Raw genomic sequence first — 18899 nt, 5'->3', positions numbered from 1 at the left:
GGCATGATTGGCGACCGTTGGCGAGCCTGCAGGCCTCAAGCTTCCGGCTAGCAATTGCGTCGCGCGTGGTCGAGCCAAAATGCGGCCTCCAAGCGTTGCGTACCACTGATCTAATCTGCAATCTTATTGCGACACTAGGACGCTGAGAAAACGTGCTCTGAAGCTCGGACGCCGTTTGCGATGAGTAGTTTCCGGCATGGCGGTAGGACGCTTCGACCACATGAAGTAGGATGATATAAGTCTGCAGATAGTCTGTGGATTCGTGCACAAAGACATCGATCTATGCAGGCGGGCGACACGCAAAACCAACTCGGCAGTCAACTCCGGCCGCTGCCACAGAATGCAGTCTGGCCTGAGACCAATAGAAGGGGCGGGAAGTCAGTCGCATTTGTCTCCGATGCTCATGCCCTTTTCAGCAGTCGCGGCGCGGTCGCCAGGCGGCAGGAGTCGGTGGCTGGTGTCCACCTCCCGACCAGCCGGTCGATGAATTTCCAAGTTGCGATTTTTCTCTGGGGGCATGACGCGATGGCGTAGAATGACAGCTTTCCCCGTGGCTGTTCGTCTGTTCCTGCAGCGAGTTGCGCAAGGTTCATGCCTTTTCATCAATGGACATCCTAGCGCCCTCGGATCTCACGGTCTTGTGTGCCTGGTTCCAGGCTCGGACGGGCGTCCGGGAGCTCGTTGACATCGTACATACATCACTTGGGGATTTTTGTGGATGGTTTTGCCCGACTGCTTGCGGTGTCCGAGCAGGGGAATACGCCCGCGTGAGTACCATCGTGTTCAACTAGATAGCTGCGGGTTCTGAAACATGGACGAGTGTTCGATTGACTTTCCAGCTGCAGTGTGATGGGCGCAGGTGTTGGTCGTCGACAAGGGTCGACAGTATCGGGGCCCGCTTCAGAAGTATGCGTCGTGTCAGGCACCCCGTAGTGGTGATTGGATCGCGCAGAGTGGCGGTGATGTAACGGGGGTGAAGTCAGAACAAGGTGAACGAAGTCATTTTGCTCCTGCCTGGCTTCAACCACTGTCACGAATGGACCGCTCCTTCTACTCTGCTATTTGCCGTGCGATGGACGACCATTCTTGATTGTCTACTGTACCGCCCTCGTTTGCCCAAGACGGGACGTTTCTGCATCCATCCTTGAGGCCAAGGGTACAAATCGGTCTAGAACAGACATTCTGCCGTGCTTGCCCTGGCGATCCGGCAGCAACGACCCTGACGATCCGCAATTCTCGATGTCTTGGGCATGTAGGAATACAGGTTTTCGAGCATCGTCTCATCGCTAGTGAAACAGTACATGTCTACTTGCTTCGGTGAGTGCATAGCTTGTGTGTCACCAAAGTTCGAAGCTTTCTCGTTCAACCATTCTTCGATCAGTCTGAATGTGAACGCTGAATTATACGTCGAGACAGAAAGCGACCTCGATCAACCATTGCAACGTATTGACATATCTCCGTGACATGTAGACGGAGTTCCATTTCCGTCATCGAGGACCAAACATCCTTCACACGAGTAGTGTCTAGACCGGCGGTTGTGATACTTTCATCATTTACCCTGACCCTAACCCTATTTACCCTTCCCTTCCTTGACTTTTCTCACTCCCTTGTGGTACATTGAAACATAAGGTGACAAAAAAGGAGCTGGGGGTACCGATATCAAAGCCCTGGGTGAATGAAATGTGTGTGTCGACTTGCATCTCACTGTTGCCTTTAGAACGTGATCCGATCGAATCCGACGTCCATGTCTGGTTGACACTACGATCAGACCGATCTCCGTCACAGTCGACAACTGACACCTTGAAAGGTATACTCATTATAAGCAGTTGACACACAAGACGGTGACCTTAATATCTCGTTCAATCATATTCACAAGAAGCAAGCCGTAGGCACGTGATCGCATGATAGGTATCATCGCAAAGAAAAAGGCTGCAACAATTCCCAGGCCAACGCGCCCAACCACAGGTTCCGCACACCACCAATCAAACAGGCTCCTCGTGCTTCCCACTCCTCGCCCGATAAGGTAAGCTCGTCGAAAACCCCCGCCGAACCCTAGCACCGACTCCGTTCTCGCTCTTCCGCCTCTCCTCCTCCAGCCTCAGCACCTCGCGCTCCTTCGCCGCGCTCTCGCTGTTGTCGAACTCCTTCTGCTCGCGCCTGCGCTTCTCGTCCGGGTTGACGAGCTCTATGACGCCGCGCTCAGCCTTCTTGGCCTGGTTCTTCGTCCGGATGTAGCTCTCCAGCCCCAGGATGACGGCGTACGAGCGCGAGATCGAGCAGCGGCTCATGTCGGCTCCGGCTTCTTTGAGACTGCGCACGAACTCGCGGAAGTTGCGCACGGGCGGCGCGTAGTGGCCGGACAGCGGCGAGAGCTTGCGCAGCTGGCCGCGCTTGATCTTGATGAGGCCCGCGGCTGCGACGCGGGCGCCGTGCAGGAAGGAGGAGTGCTGGAAGGCGCCGGACTGCTTGATGCCGAGGTACATGCGCATGCTGGTGTCGGCGACGAAGATCCAGGTGTTCTTCTTGGTCGTCTTGCGGAGGAGGTGGTTCATTAGGCTGTTGGTGCTGAGGTGGTTGAGTTTGGCGAGGCCTTTGGCGTCGTGCAGCTCGTCGTTGGTGTATTTTGAAGAGTCCTCCTGCGCGCCAGTGCCTATGGAAGAGAGGGAAGAGAGCGAGGCGGAATCGGAGTCCGAGTCGGCTGGGTGGGGAGGAGGATCTTTTACTCCTGTTGTGACTTCGCGCCAGGTGGGCGTGGGGTCGTCGAATGGTACTATGCCGTCAATGCTGTCTTTAAACTCTGGAGCGGTGGTAACGGGTACGCCGTTTTTAGAGAAGACAAAACGACCGGTATTGTCGATATGAATGAGGTACTTCTGTCGCTCCTCGCGAGAGAGGTAGCGAACCAGTTCAGTATCCAGGCGTTTGCGTGGTCTGTCGGGTAGATCGATGTCTTTCCCTTCGCCATAGTCAAGCCAGTAGAAGAAGTTCTCGTGCGTATCTGACTGCTTCCACTCCTTATGATACCGCCGCAAGTTGCTCCCATATCTGTGCTTGTGATCTACCATTTCCAGGAAGTAGTCCAGACCCATCGTCTTTGCGTACTTCTCCCTTCGCCTCTTCTCCCGTGCCTTCCGCTCGCGCGCCAGCGCTTTGTCCTCCTTTGTGTCGCCGTCATGTTCGCTCTCAGAAGTATCGTCGCTCCCCGCCCTGTGCGCAACCGCAGTAGCACGCTTCCAGCGTTCGCGAGCAGGAGTCGCAGAGGGAGAGGACAAGCTGGGATGGCGACGATCGTTGCGCGACCTGGGCGCGGTGGCATTGTTATACTGAGCTGTGGCTCGTGTTAGCTACACCCCTCGGAGACCTGATCTACACCATCTCGGTACCTTCTTTCAGCGCCTATCACACCGTCGTCAGCACACGTCTCCCCACCAAATCGTCGCAACGGCAAGCTCTTACTTCGATCCACCGCACGCTCGGATCCATGGAAAAGCCCTGCATGGCCCTCCTCGTCCTGTGCCCGCGGTAGTTCTTCTGGATCAACACGGCGGCATGTTTCTGCTCCTCGCTGAAGCCGGCGACCTCTTTCGACTGCCGCCGCAGCTCTGCCCTCGCCGCGCGCAGCTCCGCGGCCCGCGCATCTTGCTTGCGCGCAATCTCCGCGAGAACCTCAGGCGGCGGGAGCGCGAGCGGATCGCTGGACGTGCTGCTCGAGTGCGGCGCGTCCATGATCTGAGTTTCTAGGGATGAGCAAGGGACGATCCCGCGGCGGCACGGTTGCTTGCCTGCGTGCTTGTGGCCCGTCTGGCTTCCAGCGGCAGGTGCGCGCCCCGCCGGGTATCGCGGTTGGTGGGGTCGAAGTCTGGGCTCGCGCGTGGGGTGATCCTGTCGCAAGGCTGCAGGGCTGGCTACGTCACCGAGCAAGTAGTGAGGAACGAGAGCGACAGGGGGGTCGGTTAAAGCTTCTGGGCGCAGATGCCACAATCAGGTTTCTTGCACTGAGCCACGCGTCAGGCCATGCATTGTGGCTGGGACGGAAAGCTCGTGGAGATTGCCCAGGTGCGTGTGACGGAGGGAAATGGAAGGAGGAGCGGGCAGATAGAGGCGTCGAGTGACTGCAGACGTCCTAGGTACCTAGGATGGACGCCTGAGAAAAAAGTAATTCCAATACATCGGAGTAACGCGGAAAGCAAGTGGTATCACGCGAGTAACAGACAACCGTGCAAAAGCCCGGACCAAGATCAATATCCGCCCACACCGCCACAAGACCTCACATCACCATACCATTCTCATGACCGGGTGGGAGCTGGCCGTACGGTAGCATCGCCGCATGGTGGTCATCCATCATGGGATAAGGCGGGGCCTGCTGGTGATGCATCATCGGAGGGTTGCCATAAATCGGCTGGCCATGCTGGGCGCCCATTTGGGGATCTGGTACAGGCTCGTAATGCATTTGTTCTTCCGCTGACGGCACTTGCCGTTGCGCGCCTGCTTGCGCCTGGATGCTCGCTTGCGCCACCTGCATCGCAGGGTCGTGATGGGGATCCATCCCGTCGTCGTGGAGGTCGTGTGTATCGTCTCCCCCGAGTATGTTGCCCGCTTGCTCGCCAGTGTAGTCGTCGGCTTTCTGCCACCCGCCGTAGCCATCGCCACGCCCAATGATCTCGCCGGTCTTCTGCATCTTGGAGCGCAGTTGGCCCATTTTCCGTTTCATGCGTTCGCGCAGCATCTCATCGTGGATGCTAGGGTCCCAGTCGCCTTTGCCGAGATCGACGAGCTGATAAAGGTCGCGATACATAGCTTCAAACGTTTCAATGCTGTTCTGGTTGAACGTGTAATAGATGTACTGATGCATGAGCTCTGCCAAAACACCTTGCGCGCGAAGCGGCCATATGTCTTTGCTCTGCACCCACTCCGCTGTAAGGTGCTCGCGACGCCTACTGCGGCGCTCCAGATCGCGCAGCATGCGCTCTTGTCGTTCGGCAGTCCTACGCTTGGACTCTTCGATTTTCTTCTTGCTGCGCGAATCGCGCTTCGGCGGTTCGTTCCCAAGATGCGCCTCGGGCTTGTATAGAGAACTCGTCTCGTTGAAGGGAACGGAAGGCTTGCGCCCTGATTCTGGCGTGTTCGGGTCCTTGCCTTTCTTCAACCGTCGCATCTTCAGCTTCAGTTCCACCTCCTTCCTCTGCAGCTCAATCTGCTTGAGCTGTAGCTGCAGCGTCTCCTCGTCATCTCCGTCATCCGATTCTTCTTGCACCGGCATCTCCAAAGGCGCGGGCGGAGGAGGCGGGTAATTCGCATTCGTAAGCGCCTGCGCAAGCTGCAACTCGGCCTGATTCTGCTGGGGCGTCATATCCGCCATCGGTGCATACGGACTGTTGTACTGTTGCTCCTCCGCAGCAGTCACCGCCGGCGCCATTGGCGATGGAGTGATCGCAGGGTCCGGCGCATTGTTCGCGCCATCCGTCGCAGCAGCGCCCGGCTTGCCCTTCTTAAACCTATTGCCCGCCTCGCCCTTGCGCTCGAAAACCCGGCGAATCGTGCGCGTGCCGACAACGATCTTGTAGGTGTCGTACAGCCACCAGAGCATATCGTCGACCGACATCTCCGGCTTGTCCTTGACATGTTCGCAAAGTGCCTAGAAGCGATCGCGTCAGCTCGCGCCCATCTCCCCACCAATACCCTGCGCAAAAACTCACATTCTCAACCTCCGCATTCAGCACCCGATGCCTGCCCGTCCTGCTCTCCGGCGGCTTGCCGATGCGGCCGGTGCGCTCGAGCTCCATCTTCCAGCGGCGGATGGTGCGGTCGGAGACGCCCGTCTCCTTCTCGATGGTGTCCTCATCGCGGCCGGCCTCGAGTAGCAGCTTGACGCGGTCGCGCTGGTCCTGGTTGTAGGCCTTGCCCATTTGCGGCGGGCGAGCGTTGCACGCTTGTGTTCGGTGGTCCGCGATGCCGCGTGCCAGATGTAGTTGCGATGTCAAAAGTGAATGCGTGAGGGCTCCGGCGGGCTGGCGGGCTGCGGCGCGAAGGGGCGTGGGGCGCGGGCGGGCCTTGGCCAGCTGGAATGGGGTTTGTGGCTCGGTTGATGGAAGTCGAGGGCGCCGGTGCGAATTCACTTAGGGATCGATTTGCGAGTGTCAAGCAATGTGAAAGTGAAGTGTAATGATGGAGCGCATAAAAATCATTGGAGATGCGCAGCGATGTTCAAACCGCCCTCTGTGGGCGTCTCACTAGTAGTGACAACCATGAATTGAATCGATGGCACCCCACGACAGCATTGGGAAGGTGGTGTGAAATTAAAATTGCTGATTGAATTGATATCACCATCATACACACAGCTATAGCTCTCGGGTCGTCTAGTCCTACTAATACATCATCCGACACTTTTCTCTTCATCTCTTTGATCTTCGTATCCGCAGACCTCGCTCACGAAAGCAAGTTCTTCACACTCGGACTCGCACTCGCGCCGCCTGGGCCGGCCGCTGGAGTCCCGTTGCCACGGCCTTCATGTGGTGTTCCAGGTTGACCACTCTGGCTCTCAACCCTGGCGTGAGCCGTTTGAGGGCTCGGCTGGACCGGGGCCGAAGTGTTCGGCGGCGGCGGCTGCGGCTGCTGTTGCGCCTCAGGGTGCGGGAAGTGCGCGCCCGATCCACCGTACAGCTGTCCACCGAGCGGAGGGAGCTGCGTAGAGAATGGTGATTCTGTCCGTCGTGCTCCATACTGCGGGTGCGGAGCTCCGGGCGGCGTGAAGCCCATGTGCGACGCGTGCGGAGAGCCAATGCCGTTGGACATTGGCTGGCCTGGCGGTGGGAATCCATTCATAGGCGGAGGCCGGTGGCTAGGATGGAACGGGGCCGCGTTGGGTGGTGGTTGGTGAGGCGGATATGCTCCATAGCTGCCATGGGGAGGAGGAGGTGGTCCGGGGTATCCGTTGGGCGGATGGTGGTAAGTGGGTGGGAAGCCATGGGCCTGATGCGGTGGCGGCGGAGGCTGATGCATGAAACCTGGCGAAGGCCCCATGGCGCCCATTGCAGGAGGCCCATGAGGCATCGGAGGCGGTTGAGCCGCTCTCGCTTGGTCGTCCCACGGCGTGGGCGGCGGTGGCCGCTGTGCAGAGTTCTGACCATTCCAATCCAACTGGAGGGGATATGACTTGGGAGGAGACAGCTCGCGACGAGGCGGAGGAGATGCAGGAGGTGGAGTTGGATCCAGCTTCCTCTTGACGAAACACCTGTGGCACAAGTACTCCTGTGAAGCCTTGTTGGCCGCCGCTGTGTGGTTGCCAGCCCCAATACCGTTCACAGGGCCTGATGTGATAGCTCCTCGCTGCTCTCCGTTCATCGCCGCATCACCAGGCATTGCCGAATTTCCAGGAATACCGTCAGCTTCCGACAGCCTAGGTGCGTTGCGCTCGGGCATGCCGTCCCAGGCTCGCCCGTTTGCGCCCGGCGCCATGAAGCGAATGTTCTGCTGGGGTCTCGAAGCGTCAGATGTGTGGAGACCGTTCATCCCAGATCCATTGGAGTCTGCAGACTGGTCGCGCTTTTGGTCTGCAATCTCGCCCAATGTCATAGACATGCGCTTATCGTCCGCCTTGGGTGAAGCGGCACCGCCGATAGCACCATCCTTAGGCTTGAGATGCCATTTAGGAGTGACATCAATTCCACACTTTGCGCAGCGCTTCTCTGGAGCAGCTGATCCCTCACGCAAGCTCGAGGCATCCGTCGCACCATCGGCATCTTCCATTTTGCTATCGGCGATTGTCGACGCTCTTGCACCTCTGCGCGCACCAACAGTGGCGTTGGTTGCTGTGGATTCGCGCCTGCTCGCAGCATTTGCTTGACTGACGTGTTGGCCCTTATTCTTAGTAAGTTGAACTTGATCAGCCTTGCGCACAGTACCAGTCAATGTGAGGTCGGCTTGCTTGTAGAGCCCCGCGTAGATCTGAAGCGCAGTCTTGCCACTCTCATCTGCGATCTCCTGGATGGGGTGAACGATCGTCTTCACAGCGTGCTCCTTGCACCATATCGCTGCTGTCAAGGCACCAGATTCTCCATTCAGGTTCGCGGTGACTATCTGATCCTTCCGCGAAGCCTTCACAGGCGTGACATCGAAACCGAACTGATAGCCGGCTTCAAATGCACACGACACGTGAAAGCTTGCGTTGCAGTGGTAGCAGTTGACGCAAGCGCCTTTGTCGTTTCGCAACTTGTTCTGATGGTCGCGGTTCTTGCAAAGCTTGCAGACAGCTTCGTACCTGGCAGACGGAATCATTTGGAAACCTTCAGCGACTTGAAGCGCTTGAGAGTTGCTGAAACGTATCTCTGGTGTGAAGACGGCGCAATAGACATGGACCCAGTTGTTACCTGTCGTCGGCTTGAGGGGCTCTCTCGGGAGTATAGGGCGATGCTGCGCGAGCTGTCTTTGCGTATATTCGGTGCGCATGTTGTCGGCCAGCTCCTTCTCCATACGTTCCTTTTCGCGATCTCTATCGGTCTTCTTTTTGTGGGTTGACTTCGGCATCTCAACGAGATCAACCAAAGTTTCCTCAGTCAAGCACAAGCAGCAAGAATAATCAGTAGACACCTGGGGATTGCGATCATTCTGGCACTGCTCGCAAACCCAGTTGGGGCCCTGATTTTCACTTAGACCGAAGCAGCCCCGATGCACTGTCAACAGGCACTGCGCACATGCGATGGTGTCGTTGCCGGTGTGACATACTGCGCACGGCAAGGGTTTCCAAGTGGGCTGAACTGGTATGATCGGAGCCGGTGGAGGTGTAGGGGGCTTCGGCGCGGGAGGCTGCTTCTCTTTCTTCCTCCCTGTTTCCACGACCGGAGGTGTTCCAGATGCGTCGTTCTTCGATTTTTTCTTCGGCGGTTCATCTGCACCAGATACGGATGGCTCCACTGGCGCGAACTGAGCGGCAGCTTCATTCGCTGCGATGAGTTCGCGAAGCAGCTCTTCGTCAACCCTGCGCTTCCAGGCTCGACCGGCGCCTGAAGACACCTTCTTCGCGACTTCGTCGACGTCCTCGTATTGGATCGCGTACTTGCGCCATAGATTGGCGCATCTGAAGCACAACGCCACCAACATCCGCTCTCGCTTCTCCTTCGGCCCACCTTTGACTTCGACCATGACGGTTTGACCAGAAGCAGCGCCCGGAGCTCGCCTCCATTGCCTCGCGTGTGTGGTTTCGCAGAACTTGCACTGGAAATTACGCTTTCGCTTTGCCGCCTTATCGTTGTCGAAAGCCGAGTCATCTGCATCGTGGGCGACTTCTTCGTGCAAGCGCGCTGCTGTGTCGTTGTCGGGTCGCTTTTTGCCCTTGCGTCCTGGATAGCCACCCCAGATTTCCCGTCCTCTGGGCGTCTTCTTCCAAAGGTAATAAAAGCGCACAATGTCCGAGTTGGGTAGCGAAGTCTTCATGTGCAGGCGCACAAGGCGATGCTCGGAACCGTATTTTGCCACTCCTTCCTCGAACTTCACCAAGTCGGCCTTGCTCAGCACAGGTTCGTGGAGATCCTTGACACGGTTGACCCTGGAAAGCTTTTCGAGCGCAACGTCTGTGTTGTAGCCAGTCTTGGTAAAGAGCTCCATGGCTTTGTCGAGAAAGTTGGTGCCAAATGGGGGAACTCCGATTTTCTTCGCCAATGGTTTTGCCTGAGGGAGATACTGATCGAGGGCTCGCTCGGCTTTGGCAGCCTTGTCCGGCTCCTCTGGCAGCTTGAACATGAGCTTGGCTGTACAGCGGGGATCATCTTCCGGGTAGTCCTCGCCACGCGCGACATAGCCAACAGGCTCGTCCTGCACCCATTTAGGCCTCTTGGCCTTTTCTGCACGGTCGGCCTCGATGGCGGCAACAGTTTCTTTTGAAAGCTTGCCTTCCTTTTTATTACCACCCTTCATGTACCGCTTCTTGATCTCGGCCGTCTTGACAAGCTCTACAGGGCGACCATGCCACACGTTGACATTGGCCTGGTGTCGCGGACCCAGACGCGAGCTGGCTCTTGGGTAAATGGCGCGGTCATCGTACTGTAATGCATCCTCGACTCGGCAGTGGATTCCGAGATATCGCATAGGCCACATCTGAGCCAACGCGATTTCTGCTTGCGTGGCCGGGTGATCGTCGATTATTATGTCTGACTCGCTCGGGCTGGGGGCTCTGGTGGTGTCATTCGAAACCGGGGGCAGCGCTTCCTCCGCAGGTGCAACTTCTTCCTCCTCAGCTTCAGCCTCAGTAACGTCGCCGCTGATGGATGGCGTCAGTTGGGCTTCGATTTTGCGCTCTGAAGCTCTACTGCAAGGAGCACAAGCCCAGGCGAATCCGCGAGATGGTTTCTTCGGTAATGGCGGCTGCACGCAGTTCATGTGATATGAGAATTTGCATATAGCACAGTCGACCGATTCATTCGCCGCGCAATATCTCGCGCAGCGTTTGCATGTCTTGACGGCGCTGGTGAGCTCTTTGACCCTGCCGATTTCGACTGCGACGAATTTCCAGCGCTCGTCGAGGGCCTTCTTGACCTTTTCCGGCACGTTGATGATTTGAGAGGTTGGAATGCATTCGTACCAGCGGCGGATGAAGCGGTCGAAGACTTGGACGAAGTAAAATGTATCCCTTTCCTTGCGATAGAGCTCCAAGTCGTCGATCTCAGAGCGGTGTTTAATTGTACACAAGCCACGGACAGACGTGAGTGGGCACATGTCCGAGTGCATTGTCGCATAGACAAGGCGGCTGTCGCTGTTGAAGCGCTGTACATCTCGAGGGCGGTAGTACCAGTTTACACGGAGGGAGTCGACAGGGGAATTTCGGTCCTCAGAATTTGTGTGCAAGAATTCCATGATGCGACAGAGGTAGTAAGGCTCTCCGGGCGGTTCGCAAACGAGGTACACGTGATCTAGAGACATATCATGTTAGCCTAAGGCATCCTTTCAGAGTGAAGCCAGCCAGACCCAATGCGGGGTAAAGTCTTGCGACCTCTGCGAAGATCGCGCGCTTCGCAGAAAGGGATGTGTCGGCGTCCGCTTACCGTTGACGTTTAATTTCGTGCCGTCATCCGCGACGAGCTCGCCCTTTTTGTTCAGGCATGCTTTCGTCCGCGAAAACGACAACATGTTCGTCTCGCGCGCCATGGCCGAAGGTGCTTGTTTGCGCATGTTGGCCGTGGCGAGCGCGGCGCTCACCGGAGGCGTTGACGTCTGGCCCGTCGGTGTAGCCGTGCCAGCGGCTTTCCGCTTCTTCGGGTTTGTGGTGCTGCCGCTGGACGGGGCGCCCGGAGCGGAATCCTTGGCTGTGGTCTGGTTATTTGCGCTGGAATGGGCGCCGTTGGTGGCGACAGACTCCTTTGCGCGCTTCGCATCAGTACTGCCCTGCGCATTTGCAGCAGAAGATGCGTTCTTTTTGTAGGACGTCGTCGTGGCGGCAGACGTGAAGTCGAAGTCGGCGTCCTGGTCCTCTGCGTAATTGAGTCGTTCCTTACCGGTCCGCCGTGAGCGCGTGCCGTAGCTGCCAGTGCCTTCTGTAGATTCTGCTTGCGTTGATGCCTTGAGTGTGCTTGAGGCAGGTGCCTGGGTGGTTTGCTTTGCTGTTGGTGCGCCATCCGCCTGAGGCGTGGCGCGAGCGCTCACATCGCGAGACTGGCGGCCACTATCGTTCTGGCTACCATTCGATCTGTTGATGGCCTGGAACGAAGAACCTGTCGTGGTCGGCTGTGGCGTTGAATGCGACTCTGATACGTCGGGGGTTGCGTCGCTGCCAGCCTGCCCGATCGCGGGACCATCGTCAGAAGGCGACCCTGCCATTTTGATGATGACACGCTAAATGTAAAATCGCTACCGATTCCAGCCAGAGGCGCGTCGATGAGTCGAAGAGTAAAAAATGGCAGGAGTCAGCGTGGCGACAGGATCAGTCCACGCGAGATGGAGCGACGGGCTGGAGGAGGATCGTTGATTCGAGAAGGGCGAGGACAGAAAGTCGCGGCAAACCATTCGCTGAACGCCAGAAAATTATAGATGCAGCGACCACATGCTACTGATGGGAGACGGCGCGGGGCGCGTGGGTGACAGCGAAAGAGGCACGCGACGTCGCCGGCTAGCAGCAGGGTGATTCAGTGAAGAGGGAGGATGTGCTCGGAGCCAGCAACACGAGTGTATTGGAGATAGAGAAGAGGGACGGCGCTAGTGCACTAAGCGCAGCGCAGGGACCCAGCCCGACCGATGACCACGCAAATCGCGAACGTTACCGCACCGCCGAACCTTCGGCAACACCCAGGCACATGGCCACCGACACAAAGAGAGGCCCCCCGAGCCGGGCGCTTTGGCTCGGGCACGACACTGCGCGTGCGCGACTCTCGAACTTGGGTGCTAATGGACGCATGTCAGCGCCGACGAGGCTCAGCACGCGAGCGTAATGACAATTTTAAGCGAACGCTGCCGGGATGGGCACATACACCAGGCAGGGCAGGCCAAGCGCGCGCGGCCGAGAAGCTGGCGACCGCCCTTGGTGTGCTTCTTCCGCGGCTGACCACTGTTTGAAAGGGAGTCGTACGTGCCACGAATGCGGCCAACCAGCGACGCACTCACTGAAACCGGACAAAGCCAACGTGCCCTGCCTGACTGAAGACATCACGCCTGGTGTCTGCACGGTGTTGTAGTTTGTATGCTAGGTGCAGGACTCGTGACGTTGCGCCTCAATCATGCCGCAATGCGACATTTCCATCGCCGCGGAGCCTTTCGCCGTAGAATGAGCTGTACTCTGCTCGCTGGCACCCGCTCCCATCGCCATAACGCGTTGCCCGACCTGCCTGTACGTCGCTGCACCTCGCAACGGTGCAGTCCTTCGCGCTGCCAAGATGCCTGAGGCGTGAGGCAGCGGGATCACCCGTCTACCCCTTAGCGCATCCGATGTTCTGGGTTACGTCTGGAACGGCAAGCTAAACCCGACGACGCTCATATTTCGGATTGGGGCAAATTCATTTTGCACGCCCGCAAGGCTTTGAGTCCGACCCGTGCCACGCCAAACTCTCTTTTCGTTACAAGCAGATTACTGCACAGTGTTTCTCGAGCCGACGCGACTACCATCGAAGCTCATTGTGTCTGCTTTGTGCATCCCGCCATCCCCCCGTGATTTGCAAGACCCTGGTAATGCTTAGGAGAATCATGGGGTCCATTACGAAGCAGGTCCCAATCCCCAAGAATGGCGTCGACTACCGCGGCAAAATCGTGCTCGCGCCGATGGTGCGCTCTGGAGAGTGCCCGTCGCGCCTCATTGCGCTGAAGTACGGTGCCGATCTTGTCTGGGGCCCGGAAACCATCGACAAGGCCATGATCGGAACCACGAGGACTTTCAACGAACAGACGAAGACCGTGGACTTTTCGAGGCTCTCCTCGAACGGCTCGAAAAATCCTTTGATCAACCCCGACCAGAAAGAAAGCATCATCTACCGGCTTCATCCCGAGCGAGAAGGCAAGCGCCTGATCTATCAGATCGGCACAGCGGACCCAGAGACCGCTGTCGAAGCCGCAAGTCTTGTCGCGAAGTATGTTGCGGGCATCGATGTGAACGCTGGATGCCCTAAGCCCTTCAGCACCACCGGCGGCATGGGTGCGGCCTTGCTTAAAACACCAGAGAAGCTGTGCTCAATCCTCCGCGCACTGGTAAAAGAAGTTGGCGAGCCCAACGAAATCGGAATCAGCGTTAAAATCCGTCTTCTAGACACGCCCGAGGAAACCCAGTCTCTTGTCCGCCAACTCTGCGCCACAGGTATCACCGGTCTTACCCTTCACTGTCGAACAACACCCATGCGACCGCGCGAACGAGCAATCAGAGCCCAACTGAAGATTGTCGCCGACACTTGCCACGAAGCCGGCGTCGCATGCTTGATGAATGGAGATGTCACTTCGCGCGACGAGGCCTACAAGCTCATGGAAGAGTACGGCGTGGACGGTGCGATGATCGCGACAGCTGCCGAGACTAACCCCTCATGCTTCCGCGCAGAAGCAGATGGTGGCATCGCATCGTGGGAAGAAGCGGTCAAGGAGTATGTCAAGATCTCCATGGAGGTAGAGAACCGCTGGGGCAACACGAAATACCTCCTCGGCCAGATGATCCCTGGGAAACAACCAGCTTACAAAGCGATGACCCGGACCAAGAGCTACGGAGAGCTGGTCGAGGCCCTTGGATGGGGCAAAGAGCCCGAGCTTGCTGAATTGGCAAAGAAGACAGACGAGGCGCTTGAAATCGGCGCATTCGAGAAACCAAAGCTTACGAAAGCTGAAAGGAAGAAGCTTAACAAGGAGTCCGCAAAACTCGCAGCGCAGTCCAACGAGACGAATGGGTCGCAAGAAGGCAAAGAGGCTGCGCAGGTTGTTGGGCAGAAGCGATCTGCCGAGACCGCCGAACTGGAGATGCCAGCAGATGCTGCTCGGGAGATGGGACCAGCGACTGTGCCCGAGAAGGCGTCAGTGCTTGCTGTCTGAAGTGTACATGCGTCATCATCGAGCGTCTGGCAATGCACCGTTCGGGAGTCTTTTGGCGACAAGGGATCCAAGTGCTGGACCCAAAATCGGCTGAAAAGAGTATAGATCTTGAACAAAGTATATAGCATTAGATCGTTGCTCATAAGATATCATATATGCTTGCTTAGCAGCAGGACTATATATGTTCTAGGTCCAGTTTACCTCCAATGCTCGTACGTATTAATATCATGCACATGTGCTCATCAAAGTCGAAACGCCGTTATTGACCACTATCATCCGCCCGCGCAGAATGCCCTGTTCAAGAAGCGTAGTTCAACACGCCTTTCAAGACCCAGACCTCGCCGTTCGCCACCTTACTCACCACGCTGTCAACTTCAATGTTACCGGGCTGGACATACGCCTTCCCGTCTTTCTTCTCCCACCAGACTTGCCCACCTTCCATCCGGTCGACCTTCTCGCCCTCTTTCCAGGGACTGGCGAGAACAACGTGTGCCTCGGTGAAGCGCTTCAGGTTGCTGTTCGCGCGGTTTTCGCCGCTCTTCCCATCGTAAGCTTCGGCACCTAGCTTCGCGTAGTCTTCAGGGTCTTCCCACGGCTTCCGAGGCAGAGCGGAGAGAGCACTGTTCACGGGAGCGAGGACGGTCGTGTTGAGGCCTGCGCTTTCGAGGCGAGAGGTGACGGAGCCAATGTCGCGGGTGAAGCTGGCGAAGACGTTGATGCCGCGCTGGTTGCCGATCACGTCGGAAAGAATGACATCGCCCTTGGGAGGAGCGGTCGAAGGAGGGCCGTCTTCTGCTGCTGGGAGCTGGATGCCGGGGTTCATGATGGGTGACTGATTGTGGTCGTTGAGGCGGGGTGCGGGCGAAGGCTTTGACTGGAAGGGCAGGACGAGGAAAGCGCTGCTGGTGACCACGAGGCTGGAGGCGAGGATGGCTTTGAAGGGTTTCATTGTGTGGAGTACATAGGTATGGCGAGTGGGTTATAGACTGCGATGTTTGTGGTGCATGCAGGATAGAGCGCCGGCGCTGTCGCAGGCCTCAGACTTGGACCATCCATTCATGCTGCATGAGGTCATCGGTTATCCACTTTCACGTGCTCTCGCGTTGGTGACCCGCTAGGCTGCAGCAGGTCACGCATCACGCCTCGAACTCTACTCCAGATGTTCAGCTGCTGCGATGGTGCTGCAGGCCAGCAGTCCATCCAAGCACAATGCCATGGTGGGTACGCGGGTACCGCACTCCAAGGCCACCAACTATGATGAGGGCGACGAGGACTTTGCGACGCCACCTCCCAAGCGCATCAAGCGCGACATCTCGGACTTCGTGACGAAAAAGGCAAGCCCGCAAAAAACAGAAAAGAGGTCGTACAAAAGCGAGATCGCAGACTCGGATGCGGATAGCGATGATGAGGTCGTACACGAAGACGAGCCTCAAGGGGACAAGCGTACAGACCTTGAGACGGCCTTGCCTCACATCCAGTCCGACAAGGAAGCCATAGAAGCGTACGAGGCTTCACGCGCAGCGGGAGAGTTCGACTTAAAGGGCCGGCTAGCAGATTCGAAATGGGTGCGAGGCAAAAGCTCGATATATGTGGACGCTTTCAATCTGGCGCTTGAGACAGTGTTGGAGGATGAGAGCCACCTGTTCGACGAAGCAGAGCATTCTGTCTTCCAGCAATGGCGGGAACTTAGCTATGAAGCGCAGTATCTCTACGTCCGTCTGTTCTTACGAAAGACTTCCAGTTGGCACCGAATCAATCGACTTGGATACCATAGCGACATTGCAGACATGCCTCAAGCCATCTCTGACCTACAACTCGTCCGGGAAACTCCGAGCACGTCGGCAGCTCCCCAGGACAATCCAGGCGAGTTGGATCCACCAGAGGGTGCGTTTCTTGGTGAGCAATTCACTTTCGCAGATCGCTCTGAAGATTGCATCAAAGATCTAGAAGAGGCGTCGTCGTTATTGTTGTTGGATGAACTCAAAGCCATCGCAAAAGACGCAAAAGCCCAAGGCAAGAACAAGAGAGAACTTCTGCGTGCCTTGAGAAAGGCAAGTGGCAAACAGACCGGCTTAGATTTCGCTAGCCTGAAGCGGTCTGAAACCGAAGAAAGTGCCGCCTCAGCAGGATCAGGTCTGGAAGATGGCCGCAGCCGAAGCAATACACCTAGTCGAGCCGAGAACCGCGACGCATACTTTGTGGACAAGATCATGGCAGAGACGGGACCGTGTATACGCCTTTCCTTTCCCGTCCTGAAGCTCTTCGAGCGTGTTCATCTTGTGTTTTACCGCAGTACCGAATGGACCGAGAAATCACTTACGACAATCATACTTGCCCGCATCGCCAGATGGAACTTCCCAGAATATATCGTGAGCAGAAGTGCCAACATCTTTGCTTCTCGTCCACTTCTGTTAGAATTCGAAGCATCGATACGCACGCAATTTAGGGTTGACAACATCCTTGAATTCAATGGTACTCCGACTACGGAAAAATTGCAAATGATCCTCGATATTTTCGAGGAGGTTCATCCACGTTGGAAAGTTCTGCTGGATGATGAGCAGCGAAAGGAAGACAGTATTTACTCTACTGGTGAAGGCGCGTATCTCCGCCGATTATCACCAGCATGGGTTTACACACGGATCATACACAAAGCTGCATACGTGCTCGGCAAGTTCAAAGATCACAAGCGCGAGCATGAGGTGCTTTGCGAACTCTTGGGTCAGCGACTCTTTCACACATCGCGACGCGGCGATTGGTACCAGCGAAAGGCTTTGCTCGAGGAACATTACATGCATCTCCATTTACCTTCGCCACCGACGTGTAAGGACACGGAAACCAAGAAGAAGCATTGGAGACGAATGGCTCTGCAGACATGCGAAACGGGACTGGAAGATCAGCTCACCCATCTCATCTACCACCATGACCTACAGAAACGTACGGTCAAACTCGAGAAAGCGCTGAAGACACCGAAACGGTTCCAGCATGACTTTGGACACGTCCGCCTCACAAAGCCACTCGAGCGAACATTCAGCGGCACTCGCATTGAGCGTCCAGCGACTTCTCGCCGAAGTAGCGAGCAAGGCAAACCATCCTTCCGCGGTGCCAAGACGATTTGGCTAGATCCTGAGCTGCACACAAACACCAACTCCGAGACAGGGGAAGGAGTGAAAGCAGAAGGTGAATGCAGCGTCGAAGATATGTGTCTCTCGTCCTACCGCGCACTCGGTTGGAAAGGCTATCATTGCGAAGGGCGCCTCTTGCGTACACTCTTCGCTTTCCTCTTCTACGACGTTCTCTTCGTCTATATCCCGAATGTCTTCCAGACAGAGTTCCAGACGTGTCCTTTGGATCTACATTCCGATGCCTTCTATCCGTCACGGATGAGCGAGGTTAACGCGCGCTGTAACGAGATCAGCAACGGGGATGCTGAATCAATCCTCTCACGAGTATGGCAGGACCACAACGAAAGGCGCACCTGCGTGGTCGGACTAGACTGGACGTACGAGCTTGAAGACTTGCAGGAGATCTGCCGGGCTTTCCCCCCGAGCGCGTTGGGTACGGTTATGAAAGTGTTTGCTCAGGAGTACGGTCAGCGCGGTGGCGGGGTTCCTGACTTATTTCTCTGGAAGGACGGAGCTCACATATCTGACCCTGCCGCTGCCGGATCAGGCATCGGCAATGGGGCATTGGCTGGCAAAGAGGGAGGGCAGGTCATGTTTGCTGAAGTCAAGAGCGAGAACGATCGCTTGAGTGATACGCAGCGTATGTGGATAGATGTGTTGTCGGGAGCTGGCGTGGCGGTTGAATTGTGCCACGCTGTAGCTCAAGAAGTGAGAACTCAGGAATAGGAAGAATTGAAATAGGCAAACTCAACAATCATTAGCTTTTGATCTGAGACCAAAGTGAAGTCAGTCTGTAGGAGACGCAAGCTCAAGCCACAGAGCTACACGCAAAGACTCATAGCCATCTTGAAGAGACTGAGTCTTTGAATGTCGCTCACCAATGAAGAGACGCAACCCGAAATTCCGGTCCAGGAGAACTCTGGCGCCTAAGGGCATCCGCCGGAACCCCGATCAATCCATGCCGGAGTAGAAAAAAAAAAGAAAAAGCCCTTGCACATTTGAGTTGACACGAGCCTGGATTCTGCATTCCTCCAGCAGTTCCAAGTCCGACAATTGCCAGGGCATCCTTGTTCAAGATCATGTGTCGTGCAGACACATTTGGAGCCTACTAAGTCAATTGACCGGTTTGCTGACATGAAATATCTTCTCATCGACATTGCCACTAGCTGTTGCTTTCCTTGGGCGACCGAGGGTGGTCTCCCCGTGCAAATCAAGGTAATAGGCGACTGATGCTGGTCCTGAATGAGGCAGGCGTGATCGAATTCCCTGTAGGTCTAAAAGTGGTCGTGGCACCAT

The 18899-nt window shown here is 56.5% G+C and overlaps 6 protein-coding genes across 6 annotated transcripts; 2 read left to right on the top strand and 4 right to left on the bottom strand.

Annotated features, from left to right (window-relative positions):
* Positions 1-1808: 1808 nt before the first annotated feature.
* On the bottom strand, positions 1809-3726 carry WHR41_01182 (uncharacterized protein; the record flags this gene model as incomplete). The annotated part of the gene is made up of 3 exons (XM_069369788.1): positions 1809-3328; positions 3384-3396; positions 3457-3726. The coding sequence occupies 3 exons, from the start codon at positions 3724-3726 to the stop codon at positions 1983-1985; spliced, it is 1629 nt and encodes a 542-aa protein (XP_069233418.1). The 3' UTR covers positions 1809-1982.
* Positions 3727-4267: 541 nt separating this feature from the next.
* Positions 4268-5906, bottom strand: WHR41_01181 (uncharacterized protein; the record flags this gene model as incomplete). Its single annotated transcript, XM_069369787.1, has 2 exons — positions 4268-5635; positions 5697-5906. 2 exons carry the CDS (start codon positions 5904-5906, stop codon positions 4268-4270), a joined length of 1578 nt encoding a protein of 525 aa, XP_069233417.1.
* A 383-nt stretch (positions 5907-6289) lies between these two features.
* On the bottom strand, positions 6290-11805 carry WHR41_01180 (uncharacterized protein; the record flags this gene model as incomplete). Its single annotated transcript, XM_069369786.1, has 2 exons — positions 6290-10901; positions 11034-11805. 2 exons carry the CDS (start codon positions 11803-11805, stop codon positions 6427-6429), a joined length of 5247 nt encoding a protein of 1748 aa, XP_069233416.1. The 3' UTR covers positions 6290-6426.
* A 1341-nt stretch (positions 11806-13146) lies between these two features.
* WHR41_01179 (uncharacterized protein) lies at positions 13147-14481 on the top strand (the record flags this gene model as incomplete). Its single annotated transcript, XM_069369785.1, has 1 exon — positions 13147-14481. The coding sequence occupies one exon, from the start codon at positions 13147-13149 to the stop codon at positions 14479-14481; it is 1335 nt and encodes a 444-aa protein (XP_069233338.1).
* Positions 14482-14779: 298 nt separating this feature from the next.
* Positions 14780-15430, bottom strand: WHR41_01178 (uncharacterized protein; the record flags this gene model as incomplete). The annotated part of the gene is made up of 1 exon (XM_069369784.1): positions 14780-15430. One exon carries the CDS (start codon positions 15428-15430, stop codon positions 14780-14782), a length of 651 nt encoding a protein of 216 aa, XP_069233339.1.
* A 226-nt stretch (positions 15431-15656) lies between these two features.
* Positions 15657-18329, top strand: WHR41_01177 (uncharacterized protein; the record flags this gene model as incomplete). Its single annotated transcript, XM_069369783.1, has 1 exon — positions 15657-18329. The coding sequence occupies one exon, from the start codon at positions 15657-15659 to the stop codon at positions 18327-18329; it is 2673 nt and encodes an 890-aa protein (XP_069233336.1).
* Between the last annotated feature and the right edge of the window lie 570 nt (positions 18330-18899).

The sequence above is a fragment of the Cladosporium halotolerans genome (genome assembly GCF_011745625.1).
Source record: "Cladosporium halotolerans strain TM138-S3 chromosome Unknown Sca3, whole genome shotgun sequence".
NCBI lineage: Eukaryota > Fungi > Ascomycota > Dothideomycetes > Cladosporiales > Cladosporiaceae > Cladosporium > Cladosporium halotolerans.
This window is presented reverse-complemented; position numbering and strand designations above follow the sequence as displayed.